Genomic DNA, 14,827 nt, shown 5'->3' on the forward strand with positions numbered 1-14,827 from the left:
AATAGACAAGGACTACTCTTGTCCCTCATCCCACCCTAGACTCATCTATTTCCTGTCCTTCTTTATCTGCAAGGTGGGGAGCAGCCCAGGGAGGAGTTTTGCAGGCTGTTTTCCAATAGATAGCAAACAATGACAAAGTCTGCATCATTTTAATAAACCAGCTACAGTATCAGAACACAGGTGGTGAGCCTATAGTCTCCTGATCCCCACTTGGCTTCTACTCTTACCCTTCCAATGCCATACAAGCAGAACATGAATCCAATGGCACTTTTGTACACGTATTCCCTAGCAACAGGCATACTGACTCTGATACTGAAGGAAATATGTGGTCACAGTGACTAGTAGTCACTAATAGCCTCATCCTCCCCTTTGTCCACTCCCCCCCCCCCTTTTAAAGCCATTCAAGTTGGTGCCCTTCACTACATTATGTAGTTGCAAAATCCACTTTAAGTATGTGTGAAGAAATACTTCCTTTTATCTATCCTGAATTTCCCACCACTCAGCTTCTCTGAAAACAGTATTTTCTCAATTTATGTGTTATTTTGTACACGCCTATCATTTCCCCCTTATTCTTCTTCTATGTCTTGCAACATTTCCCCATGGGGGAGCTGCTCCAAGTCCTTGATCATTTTGGTTGTCCTATTCCATACCTTTTCCAAGTCTGCAAAATCATTTTTCAAATGCTCAGGCAGAACTGTACATAGTGTTCCATGTGGTTACAGCACATACTTGTACAATAGTAGCATGATATTAGCATTTTGTCTTTGTTTCCCTTTCTAGTTATGTCAGAAAGAATTTATTTACCATTTTCATAGTGTGCACACTGATTTACCTTTTTCACAGCATGCACACACTGGTCAACATTTTTAATGAGCTATCCATCAGTATATCAAGCCATGACGAACACAGTTCACATAACAGTTCACATAAGTGTATATGTGAACCTGGGACTTCTTGCAACAAAATGCATAATTTTATACTTGCTTACAACAAATGGCATTTGTCATTTTAAGATTCAGTTTGGAGAGATCTTTGTGAAGTTATTCACAATTTGTCTTTGATCTTCCTACCCTAAATCTTTTTGTGTCATCAGCAAACATGGCCACCTCATTACTCACTCCTAACTTCAGATCATGAACAAGTTTAAAAACCCTAATCACAATGAATAAACCCAAAACAGATTCCTGGGGAACCCAGTGTTTGCAAGCCTCCACCACAAGAACTCGCCATGAATTACTATTTTTTTCTTTCCTGTGCTATAACCAATAACCATTCCCTAAGGTTTTCTTTTACCTGACTTCTGGATAGGGTGCTTGATGAGGAACTTTGTAAAAAAAAAATCTTTCAGAAGCTCAAGTAAACAGCTTCTGCTACATCCTCCCTGCCCACATATATTGATATTCTCAAATAATAATAAAAAGATAATGAAATATAAACCACCTTAGCAGAAGGCATGTTGATACTTTTTTAGCAGGACCCTTCCTATGTACATTATCTTTAATAACATTTTCCACCAAGTTACCCAGAACAGATGTTGGGCTAATTTCCTGGTGTATATTTAGACTTGTGACAACTGTACACCTGCTGACTTATTTTCAGGATAAAGAATTTCTATATGTTTATCCCCTTACCTTCAGTCACTTGAACTCCATCATAAATGGTATTACTCTTAGAAGGAGCTACAGTTAAAGAGTCTTGGGTGATGTGTGAACCAGATGCGCCAGGAACCACACCAGTCAATAGCACTTCCACCCTTTCTTCTAATCTACTGCGGGCTTGGCAGCATACAACCACTAGAAAAAAATATTGTGCAATATTATTTCTTAATTTACATGACTCAGATTAAGACACATCACAAAGATAAGCACAGATCCATGTTAAAAGGCTGTATATAGTCTGATAAGATCTCACAATCCTATTTTCATATTTTTCCATCAGAATTTGAATGTGTTGCTGCTTCAACAGGTGTTGATGTTAGCTGCTATAATTCTATAGCATGAATTCACATAGATGGGATCTCCTTTAGAGGTCTTGCTGTAACTTCAGGAAGCCCAGTTTAGCACTGGCAATCCCTACTGGAGTGCTCATTGTCAGTTCCTCCTTCTGAAACAAAGGGATGAAGCAGACAGCAGGAAGTAGTGGCCAGAAGATGCTCCCAACCCAATAACACTGCAGCCTCAAGGACACCTTCTTTCACAGTCCCAAAAGATCCACTCCTTCCACAACTGGTTTTGGGTCCCAGGACAACTTCAAGGTACTCCAGGAGTGTGTGCCATGTAAACACCACACCCCTGGACCAGCCACAAGCCACCCCCATCTGCCTGTCTCTTTCAGGTTATAGTCTACAGCACCTGGTATTCATTGGTGGTCTTTTATCCAGTACTAACTAGGGCTGACTCTACTTAGTTTCCAAGATCAGACAGAATATTCTCTGAAAATGCCAGCCACAGATGCTGGCAAAACGTCAGGAAGAAACTCTTCTAGAACATGGTCACATAGCCTCAAAACTGACAAAAAAACTATGGATGCAGGCCATGAAACCCTTCGATTCCACAGAATGTGGTGACTTTACGATATTTAAGCCATCTTGCATCTTTAACTTAGGTAGCTTCACCTCATGTCCAAGTTGACAGTAAGGGCTGTTGGAATTATGTGGGCCAATTTATTTAAATTGGTTGAAATGCACACAAATTTACCACTGTATTAAGGCTCACAGAGAAGTTACTGATCAAAGAAGGCTCACAGAGAAGTTACTGAGGCCAGGCATAGTAGGGCTACTTTCCTCCCAAAAAATTATGATACACAGATAAAAACTTTATCAGACAATCAATAAAAATAACATTCCAGTCTGTACAAGGAAAAATAAAAAAAAACCTTTCCAGATGACACACATTATGTTTCCCCCATTGCTCTATTAAAGTTATTTACAAAAGTTTCTTGTTAATACACCAGATATTTCCATAGGTTTATATGAGAAGCTGGCATACTAAATTCATCTGTATTGCTACCAAGCTAAGAGACAAATAGATACCAATGTTTATGTATGGTAGGATGGTGAAGTACCAGGTGTTTGTTATAGGACACATTTATAGTCACTTTCAAAACATCCATGTGTTTGTACCCAGGGACAAAAATAGGTTTTGCACTGATGTCATTCTACAAATTATCCAAGTATTTAAAGTATACAAATATATAATACTTGATATATAGTACTTGATGTGGGTGCTGTGTTATGCAAAAAAGAAAAAGAGAAAATGATGGCAATATTTAGTAATCCATCTTTAATTAATTTAAGTGCAAACTAATGAAATGAAACCTGTAATTAACATCACATTGACATTTTTCTTCAAACCAAAAGTCCTTAATAAATCTGAGCAATGACAATTCAAATATTTCCTATTCCATTAAGTTCAATAATTTCATTCTTCAATAAGCCATTCAATTACATCAAGACCACCAAGAAAGACTATCATTTTCATTCCTTGATGAAAACATTTCTATATAATTGACTAGCACATTTTGAAGTGCCCTTATTAGCCCACATGGTGTGTTTTTATGAGGCTATTAACTTATAAACTCATTCTCAATGTTCTTAATAGTTACCCAAAGAAAGAACAAATTAATTTTGTGATTGTGCTCTAATATAAATGCTTATATTAGAAAAAGAAATACCACCCAAAATTTGAAATAAATTGAGAGCAAGAAGCATGGACCAACCACAAGACTGGGTTGGGATTTGATTTAGAGGTGTGGAGAACAGTCTACTTCAACATGAACTGATGAGCCAATTTGCTTCAACTCATGTTTAAATCTGAATCTTTATTCAGAAACCCAGATCCTCATACCTACCATTCAGTCTCTCCAAGGAATCAATTGCTGTTGTGTGCCTTCAAATCATTTCCAACATTTCCCGAAAAACTGTTATTGAACTTGGAATAAACTGAGGCAAATAGTTCAGTTTATCAATTACAAATGTAACAAGATTTGTGTCCTCATTGTTCAGTGTGTTGTAGTGGTTTGAGTATTGGACTTGGACCCTGGGATACCAGGGTTCAAATCCCCACTCAACCATGGAAACCCAATGGGTGGCCTTGGGCAAGTCACACTCTCAGCCTCAGAGGAAGGTAATACAGTATTACAAACCTCTTCTGAACAAAACTTGACAAGAAAGCCTCATAATAGATTCATCTTAATGTCATCGTAAGTCAGAAACAAGTTAAAGGCACACAATAAGAAAAAGAAGGAAGGATGTGGTAATAGTGATATTTAGAGGACAGAGATAAATTTAGTAAAAGGTGATTTATTTGATCATATTAAGGTCTCCAGGAAATGCCATTCTATCTGAATATTTATTTATCTATTTGCATTATCATCTCTCTGCTCATATTACCTGGTGCAGATTTATAGGGTGGTGCTTCAGGGATTCCATGAATTGGGTAGATCCAGTTGAACCCCAAGATTTTTTCATCCTTAGTTATTACAGTGTTGCTGAGAAATGTAAGTAAAAGCTACATTAATATGGTCATTCTGGAAAATTCATGGAATTAATATTGATCTAAAACAATGTAGTTTCCCAACATTACTTTGGAAGTTCTTGCATGCCCACATTAAAATTTGCTTACTTTAAAAAAATCCACTGCTTCAGAGAATCCTGAATAGTCTTTTTAACATTTATCATTTTAAAAAATGGGGAAAAAACATTAAAGTAGCAGTGTTTGAAATTAATACCACAGGAAGATTTTTTTTAATGGAGCTGGACACAAATACATACTATTATGTTCCCAGCACAGTACTGGTCTTCTTTCCTTTTATGTAGTTTTTAGCACCCTCACCAATGATTTTACATTACCACAACTCTGTAGTGTAATAACCTCAGGCTTGTATGCAAAAAATAGATTTTTCTAATTTACAAATTATGAACAATCCAAATATATTTTGTACTGAGTAAAATCTAACAAAGAAAACATTTGTAGCAATATCTGAACAGTCTATGTGGGTTGGGTAACGTTGGCAAAGCCCGGGGCCTCTTTCTGAGTTGCTCCATATATTTCCTTTGGTTTCTATTTTTAATCTCTAAAAAAGTTCCATTTTTAAAAACTTAATTTTAATCAGAGATGAATTTAATCAATCAATCAATCAATCATCATCATCAATAAATCAGTAGAATTACCTCATATCAGAGTCTTCTCTCTTTATTATTGTCAAAGTTATGTTGCCTTCTTAAAAATCTGTTACTGTGTATACTCATATATATATATATATATATATATACACACACACACACACACACACGCACACGCACACATAAACACACTCATAAGTCTAGAAATTTTTGTTAAAAAAACAACCCAAAAAACCTGGGTCAACTTATCCATGAGTCAATCTAAGTACTGTATCAAAATAGGAATCATTGGCCCATTACAGACCGCCGAGAAGCGGTGGTCTGGCGCCGCTGCCGGTTGCAGCGTCCGGGAACCACAGCAGCCAAACCGTGCGGTTCCCGGACGCTGCACAGAAGGAGCGTGAAAATCGCACTCCTTTCTGGGCCCCGGAAGAGACACCGCGAGGCGCTAGTCGCACACTCGCGGCATCACTTCCACCATGCGACGTGCGGACGCAGAGTGTCCGTTATGTCAAGATGGCGGCGGCCGTGTGGAACGGCCGCCGCCATTTGTTACGGACTCAGTCCATGCTAGGGTTAGGGGCATCTGGAAGAGACTCCCCTTTCTAACCCTAGCATAGACTGAGTCCGTCCCAGGGTGCCCGTTTATAACGGGCCATTCTCTTCTCTGAGCAAAACAGTGAAAGGTGACAGCTTAGTCCATCCTGGAAGAAGCTAAAAGAAGCACCAGTCCTGTCTATTCTGTTAGCTGCAGCACTGCTTCTGATCTTTTTTGAATGACTGGACAAGAAAACAGCAGTATTCTTTGGCATCATTTTATTTGCCTCACCCTTTACATCCTTTGTTATATGTCCCTCAACATATTCATGGGTTATATCATTGGTCTCAAAAGTGGGGAGTTCAGGAGGACTTTGGGTAAAAACGGATTTCCCAACCTCTACTTATAGCAAAAGTTCTACTAAAATTATGAACTTAAATCATACAATAACTAACAATTATTAGAAAATCAGTAAATGTAATCAATCTTATATGCCCAGTGTTAAATATAATTACCTGGTCAATATTTTGCTTGATTCAATGGCATCATCATAAGACCAGGTTCCATGATCTGCTTTCACAACTTTAACAACAAGCACAGTTTCATACAATTTCATGGAATAAGGTGCAAATAGCACTGGGATATCAAGCTTGCTTTTTGGAGGCAAAAAGATACCTTTAAAAAAAGGGAAGTCGATTAAATATTGTATAGTAAAGCAAATTATTTGTCACTATCCTTCCAGAATGATGTTGGTCATATATATTTAATATCAGCTTCTCTGAATCACAACACTTTGGCATGTAATATATTTTTTTAAAAAACTGATTATAGGAGTGCCTTAGTCTGCCAGGTACCAAAATCAATATGCCACAAAATTCAGTTAAAGATTGTTTGTCATTTCTTAAATGGAGGAGGTTCCTGGGGTTTTGGCTGGGCTGGAGGCCTTAAAACCTCTGCTTTTGCCTTCCCACACCCACCCATTCCATCGGTCTGCCTGCAAGCTGCAGAGGAGGAGGCTCCTGGGGTGTTGGCTGGACTGGAGGCCTTAAAACCTCCATTTTTGCCTTCCCACACCCACCCATTCCATCGGTCTACCTGCAAGCTCTGGAGGACGAGAAGGCAGTGTACACCCGCCTCTGCCTTGCCCTCCACCCACCCACCTGTATCTCTGTAGAGGTCCACTGCGAAACAGGCAGTCGTGCAAAGTGTGTTTGGCCTTATATGAACCTTGAACTGCTATAATTGTCCCCTTTTTATTGTAATAATAATAATAATAATAATAATTTGTTTTATTTATATACCGCTATTCCAAAGATCATAGCGGTGAACAGCAAGTAAGCTAATTAGCAAGTAAGCTAATTTGCCCCCAACAGTCTGGGTACTCATTTTAGCGACCTCGGAAGGATGCAAGCCTGAGTCAAGCTTGGGCCCTTTTGCTGGTCTTGAACTCGCAACCTTGTGGTTTCGAGTGAATGGCTGCAGTACAGGCATTTAACCACTGCGCCACCAGGGCTCCAATTATGTATTTTATTATGCCTGATAAGTTACCTAGATTATGGTTCTTTGATATATTGTATTTGGTATATTTTTTTCTTCTTCCTTTTTCTTCTTCTGGGTACTATGTTATGTTGATATTTAATTTGTTAATATTGTTTTGATTTGAACCTGTGTTGAAGGACTGGGAAAGGGATTATTTATGAACTTCATTGATTTGTAATGCTTTTATATCTTCATTTGATTGATTTTGTATTTATATTGTTTATTGATTTTGTTTTGTTTAAGTATTGGTCAGGGGATTGGGAAGGGATTATTTGTATTTTACTGTATTTTCTGTATTGTATTTTCTTGCTGCTGTTAGCCGTCCGGATTCCCCGTGATTGGGCAGGATTCAAATAAATCTATATTATTATATATATTATATATATAAACACAGCATAACAGCTTAAGCATTAGTTTCTGATAGTCAAAATAGTGACAACTAGGTAGACTTGAAGTTACAAGTGAATACTCTCTCCTCTCAATATTAACAGAAATGTCAACAAAGAATCATAGAAATAAATAAATAATAAATAAAGAAAAGTTTTATTTATATACCGCCCTTCTACAAATCAGGGCGGTGCACAACAAGGTTAACAATACAACAAACTCCAACAGTACAATATACAGTTACAATATACAAAACCATATCATAATAAAACCTAGACATATTAAAAAGCATTACATCCTCATGCCCATCTAATATTGGCAGAGGAAAGGAGGGGGGGGAGGTGAGTACACATTCTGGGGGGAAAATATTCAGGGGTAAGCTTGCTCGAATAAATAGGTTTTCAACCCCTTCTTAAATTGAGGTAGGGAGGTGGCTGTGCGGAGCTCTATGGGCAGCGAGTTCCAGAGGCTGGGGGCCGAGGTCGTGAAGGCCCTCCTAGAAGTAGAAACTAACCTGGCCTCCGGAACTCTTAGAAGTTGCTGCCCAGATGATCTGAGGGTGCGGGGCGGATTATATGGGGAGAGGCGGTCCATCAGATACCCTAGGCCCAAGCCATTTAGGGCTTTATAGGTAACGACCAACACCTTGTATTGCGCCCGGAAGCGAATAGGCAGCCAGTGCAGCTCTTTAAGCACTGGAGTTATGTGACTGGCCCTAGATGTATTAGTGACCAGTCGGGCTGCCATATTCTGCACTAATTGCAGCTTCCGGGTATGACACAAGGGTTGCCCCATGTAGAGCGCATTGCAGAAATCCAAACGAGAGGTTACCAGAGCATGTACAACAGTTTCTAGGTCCCTCCGGCCCAGGTAGGGACGCAGCTGTTGTATCCGCCGAAGCTGATAACAGGTGCTCCTTACTGTCGCATCCACTTGAGATGTAAGGTGGAGCGACGAGTCAAGGAGCACCCCCAAGCTGCGTACCGAGTCCTTCACAGGGAGCGTGACCCCGTTCAGGACAGGTGGAATTACCGCCATCCCTGGACCGGGAGAACCTATCACAAGTACTTCCGTTTTCTCTGGATTCAGGCTGAGTCTGTTTTCCCTCATCCAGCCCATTACCGACTCCAGACAAGCCACGAGAGGAGAGATGCCATCCCCGGTCACTGCATCAGTCGGAGGCATAGAGAAAACTATTTGGGTGTCATCAGCGTACTGATAACCCCGCGCCCCATGTCTCCGGATGATCTCTCCCAGCGGTTTCATGTAAATGTTAAATAGCATGGGGGACAAGATGGCTCCTTGAGGAACCCCAGATGTAAGGGCCCTCTTATCGGAGCACATGTCCCCCAGCTGCACCATCTGGAACCTCCCAGAAAGGTAGGAACGGAACCAATGGAGCGCAGTGCCCCCGATACCCACCTCCACCAGGCGCTCCAGAAGGATACCATGGTCTATGGTATCGAAAGCCGCTGAGATGTCTAAGAGCACCAACAGGGACACGCTACCCCTGTCCATGCCCAGACGGAGATCATCGACCAAGGCGACCATGGCAGTCTCAACCCCGTAGCCCGCCCGAAAGCCGGTTTGAAATGGGTCTAGATAATCCGTTTCATCCAGGATCGATTGAAGCTGGAGAGCAACCGCCCTCTCGATCACCCCCCAAAATGGCAATAGCGAGACTGGCCGATAATTGTTATGCAACAGGGGGTCAAGGGAGGGCTTTTTTAACAAAGGTTTTACTATGGCCAATTTCAGATTAGATGGAAATTGCCCATCCCTCAAAGATGTATTAATGATCCGGTGTAACAATGAGGTTACGACCGGGCCCCCCTGTGCCGCTAGCCATGAGGGGCAGGGATCGAGGGAGCATGTTGTCTTCCTAACACTTCGAAGGATCCTGTCCACATCCTCGGTACTAATAGTCTCAAACTGATCCAGTCTAATTAAGTCCGCGGAAGCTCTGGATACCTCTACTCTAGGTTCTGCTCTAATGCTGGCTTCAAGACCTTCGCTTATCCGAGAGGTTTTATCCGCGAAGAAGTTGTTAAATTGGCCACAGCAGGCCTTAGAAGGTTCAAGGATCTGGTTCGGGGCAGAAGGGAGCAGCATTTGCTTTTTTGAGAATATTTCTGATCGAACTATAATATTATATTTCTGGTCCAAATCAAAAGAAAATGTGTCTAGTGGTGGTCCTTCTGTTGGGGATGCTTTGATTTAGATTTCCTGCATGGCAGGGGGTTGGACTGGATGGCCCTTGTGGTCTCTTCCAACTCTACGATTCTATGATTCAAATACAAATCTGAAGTGCTTCTTTTTTTCTTTTCTTTTTTTTAACCAGGAACACCAGTATAAATATCCATAGAGCATTTCCTGGTTACTATTTGTGGATATTACCTAACACACTGATTTCCAGAAAAGGCCATGAGATTTACAGAGAATGGTATGGAGGTTGTCACTATTGAAACTAGCACTTCATTGATATTAGCACTTTCAAAAGTGTTCTTTTGCCATTTTACCATTTTGTTTTATTTTGTTCCTGGCAAGACCAAAAGGCACTTAGTGCAACTGTTATCCAGGGATAACTAGATTTGAAATATCTGGAAACTGTCTTTTTGGGAAAGGCTACCCAAAAGTATGGGATCCCATCTTACAAGCCATTCAGTTGAGTTTGTTATTGTTTTACATCCCTTTTTTTGCTCACCAATATGTCATTGTTTGCTTTCCCTTCAAATACCATTTGTTAATAGACATGGTAATAAAACAGAAGTGGGAAAATATACCTCATTGGCTTCATGCAATCCAGGCTATTTTAGAGGCTCACAAGGCCCACAGGACATGGCCATGGGAGGGTGAGTGTATGGGTGCAATTATACTACATTTTTGGCTCTAGCATGACCATTTTAGGACCCAAACAAGCCTTCTGTAAAACAGAAAGTAATTCAAAAGTCAGATTCTAATTCACTTCCTGTTTACAAAAACAGAAGCCTCCGTTGGGCTTGAAGAACTGGGTAGGGCCACAATCATGGTGAAATTGCTCCCTTTTAGCCATTATTGTTTTTAAAAAATGGTTGTGGTGGAGTGGTACAGTTCTCAAGGCTCCCTTTGACTCCCAGTCCATAGCAGTCCCCACCCATATATTAAAGTTTATTAAGGAAAGGTGTGCTAATTTGAGGAAGAGGTTACTGATTCACAGCCAGCATTAATTGGCTGGCAACAAAGATCAGCCAGTGAATAAATGTTTGATTAGAAATGTTTTGATCAGAAATGCTTTGAATACCTCTAAGCACATGCATATGCAGAACATGCTTTTGTACAACCAAATCAGTGCTTTTTCTTTGTCTACCCACTCTGTACTAATACACATTATTATTATTATTATTATTATTATTATTATTATTATTATATTTATATCCCACCTTCCTCCCAGTACAGGGACTCAAGGCAGCTGATGATCTGTAAATATTGGTGTAAGTGCATATGCTCATTAAATTCAATGAGAATTATTTCTGAGTGGACTTTTTCAGAGAGAGTGTGTGTGTGTGAAGGAAAGACAAAAAAGAAAAGGTAAAACTTTAAAAGAATGTGGCCCCAAGGAATGGCACCAGGTGCCACATTTGCCCCACACATCAAATGATGCATTGCTCTAAATGTATTATGTTCTGAAGAATAGGTACATGAAAAATGGAACAGAAAAGAAGGATGAAAGGAGGGGGAAGCCAAGACAGAAAGAAACAGGGTGGTCATGAACTTAATTAACTGGATCTTTTAGCTCCTAACAACTGAAACCTTACCAAATTCTTCAGAGTGTATGAGCCAATGGGAGAGAAAGAGATGTAGAAGCCAACAGACAAGGGTGTGTGTGTGTGTGTGTGTGTGTGATTAGGTGGGATTGAAGAAAATGTTCCATTTAGGCTGCATCTGCACTGCAGACATAATTCAGGTTGGCAACACCAAATGCCATGTGTCAATACTATGGAATTCTGGGAATTTTAGTTTGTTGTGGCATCAGAGCTTTCTGAGAGAGAAGAATAAATGGCACACAAAACTACAATTCCTGGAGCCATGGCAGTTAAAGTGGTGTTATATTGTAGAATTATGAAGGGATTTATTGCATCTTACCTCAAATAATAATAATAATAATAATAAGCAATAGAAAATCAATAGAAGACAATTGACAGTTGTAATGTACTTCCCTGAGAGATATCCAAGCCATTGGTAGGGACACAAGCTTTTCATGCATAATGGTCTTGGTATTCCCTAAGTCATTAACAAAATGGAAAGGAGGGAAAGATAAAGGGATATCACATTTGCAAAATTAGCCAAGGGCACAAGAAAGATGTCAAGGCAGATAGCAGTCACCATTCAGAAGGCAAATGGCACCCAAAGCAGCATTACACATAAAATAGGAACATGGAATGTGAGGAGCATGAGCCAAGAGAAGCTGGACAGTCAAGATTTTCACACGACATCGCTATATCATTCCTTTATCGTCCCAAAGTGTAGTGGAATTGTCATAGCAGACAGACGATTCCAAAAGATTTTCACATGAGGCTGTTAGTGTTCTTAAAACGTTGATATATCAGAATTCAGCAATAAATGATTACAAAATGATTTCAAAACAGTTGAATTGCTGAATTCTGATATATCAACGTTTTAAGAACACTAACAGCCTTATGTGAAAATCTTTTGGAATTGTCTATCTGTTATGATGATTCCACTACACTTTGGGATGTGTGAAAATCTTCATAGTCAAAATGAATATGAAACGCATGAACATAGCAGTACTGGGAATAAGTGAGTTAAAATGGGCAGGAATGGGCCACTTTGAATCAGACAATCACACAGTGTTCTGCTCAGGGAATGAAAAGACAAGAAGAAACAGGGTGGCTTTCATACTAAGAAAAGATGTGGGAAAAGCAGTCAGAGAATGCAATGCAAAATCAGACCGAATCATTTCAGTAAGGCTCCATAGTAAACCTATGAATATCACCATAATTCAACTATATTTGCACCAACCACAGAGGCAGAACAGGAAGAAATTGATAAATTCTATGAAGAAGTACAGGAAGAAATTGACAGCACACCAACACAGGATCTCTAGCTGATCATTGGGGGCTGGAATGCAAAAGTTGGAAGCAAAGAAGAATAAAAAACAGTAGGCAAATTTGGATTAGGTAAAAGAAATGAAGCAGATGAGCATCTGATAGGTTTTTGAGAAATCAACAACTTATTCATTGCAAACACATTTTTCATACAACCGGAAAGAAGGCTATACGCATGGACATCACCAGAAGGTCAACACAAAAATCAAATAGATTATATAACTGGAAGTAAAAGATGGCAGAACTCTATACTGGTGGCCAAGACTAGACTAGGCGCCGACTGTGCCACAGATCTCTAATTACTCATATCAAAAATAAGAGTAAGACTCAAGAAGAAATCAAAACCAGTGATTATACCAAAATACTCTAAATAATATCTCAAAAGAATTTACTGACAACGTAAAAAACAGATTCACACTACTAAACATAATAGACCGAGAGCCAGGGGAACTATGGCCTGAAGCCAAGAACATAATAAAAGACGAATGTAGACAGACACTTTCGATAAACAAAAAGAAAGAGAAAAAAAACCATGGATGACAGAAAAAACAGTTCATGCAATAAAGAAAAGAAAAGAAGAAAAACAAAAGGGAAATAGGAACAAACTAAGAATGATGAATGCAACATTACAACAGATTGTGAAAAAAGATAAATAAAATTACTACAATGACCAATGCAGATAAATAGAAGACAACAATAAAAAGGGAAAAACAAGAGATCTATTTCACAAGATCCAGGCAATCAAAGGGAAATTCAAATGAAGGACTGGAACGCTCTATGACAATAAAAATAACATAATTCAACACCAGGAGGAAATAAAAAGATGTTGGATGCAACACACAGAAGAATTATACAAAAGAGATGACAAAATGAACACATGGAATGAAGAGACATATAAAGATGAACCCAAAATTCTAAAATGTGAGGCAGAGACTGCAATAAGAGAAATAGCTAAAAACAAATCACCAGGAACAGATGATATTCCAATTGAACTGCTTCAATCCACATTGACAGAGTCAACCCTAGTGCTAACCAACATATGTCAACAGATATGGAAAACAAAATGATGGCCAACAGATTGGAAGGGATCGATATACATCCCCATCCACAAAAAGGGAGACACGAGAGGCTGCAGCAACTACAGTCGGCCCTTCTTATACACAGATTTTTTATACACGGATTTATAATAATAATAATAAATTGTTTATTTATTAACCGCTTTTCCCAGGATCAAAGCGGTGTACAAATGTCAGTAAAGACAGTCAGTAAAAACAGTACCACAATTCACCTATTAAACATACATATTAAAACGAATTAAATCCAAAGGCACGGTTAAAAACATACAGGAATGACGTTAAAATCATTATTTGAAGGCAGGGACAAGGAGGTGACTATCTCTGCCTTGATATCTCTGGGAGTCAATGCAGCGCACTGTGAGATACAGATTTCTTCTAAGTACCAAAGTCCCAGATCAAATGAATCTGGACAAAACAAGTGAAGCAGCCATTTCCAATGTATTAGTTGCAATCTTGCAAGAAGATTAAGATTAAGATTAAGCATACACGGTTTGAAAATTTTCTAAAAAAGTATAAATTTACCTTGATTTTCCATTTTTTATAAGGGACACCATTTTGCTATGTCATTATATGTAATGGGACTTGAGCATACACGGATTTTGTTATACACAAGGGATCTTGGAACCAAGCCCCAGCGTATAACAAGGGTCCACTGTATAGGACATTAGCACTGATCTCCAATACAAGCAAAATCATGCACAAAATTCAGCAACATAGACTCCAACATGGAGAGAGAAATCCCAAATGTTCAAGTGGGGTTCAGGAAAGGAAGAGGCACTAGGGACCATATTGCAAACATGTAATGGTTATGGAGTGCAACAGCAAATTCCAAAAGAAAATCAGCATGTGCTTTATAGACTACAGCAAAGCCTTTGACTGCATATATCACGAAAGGCTATGGAACACCCTTAAAGATTTGGGACTGCCAAGACATTTGATAGTGGTGATGATAAATCTATACTTAGGACAGGAGGCTATTATTAGAACAGAATATGGAGAAACCAGATGGTTCCCAATAGGAAAGACTGCATCCTTTCACCATCTGTTCAACTTCTATGCA

The 14,827-nt window shown here is 39.3% G+C and overlaps 1 protein-coding gene across 1 annotated transcript in view; it reads right to left on the reverse strand.

The window, feature by feature from the left end:
• Positions 1–14,827, reverse strand: part of CFAP47 (cilia and flagella associated protein 47) — a 343,409-nt gene that overhangs the window by 36,231 nt on the left and 292,351 nt on the right. Inside the window, exons 58-60 of the mRNA XM_089508424.1 lie at positions 6,176–6,335; positions 4,391–4,488; positions 1,632–1,793 (exon numbers count right to left, since the gene is read on the reverse strand). Coding sequence (XP_089364550.1) covers positions 1,632–1,793; positions 4,391–4,488; positions 6,176–6,335 — 420 coding nt within the window. The remainder of the gene's footprint in view (positions 1–1,631; positions 1,794–4,390; positions 4,489–6,175; positions 6,336–14,827) is intronic.

Source organism: Sceloporus occidentalis, unplaced genomic scaffold (assembly GCF_023333645.1).
Source record: "Sceloporus occidentalis isolate IW3139 unplaced genomic scaffold, rSceOcc1.0.p SCAF_2, whole genome shotgun sequence".
Taxonomy (NCBI): domain Eukaryota; kingdom Metazoa; phylum Chordata; class Lepidosauria; order Squamata; family Phrynosomatidae; genus Sceloporus; species Sceloporus occidentalis.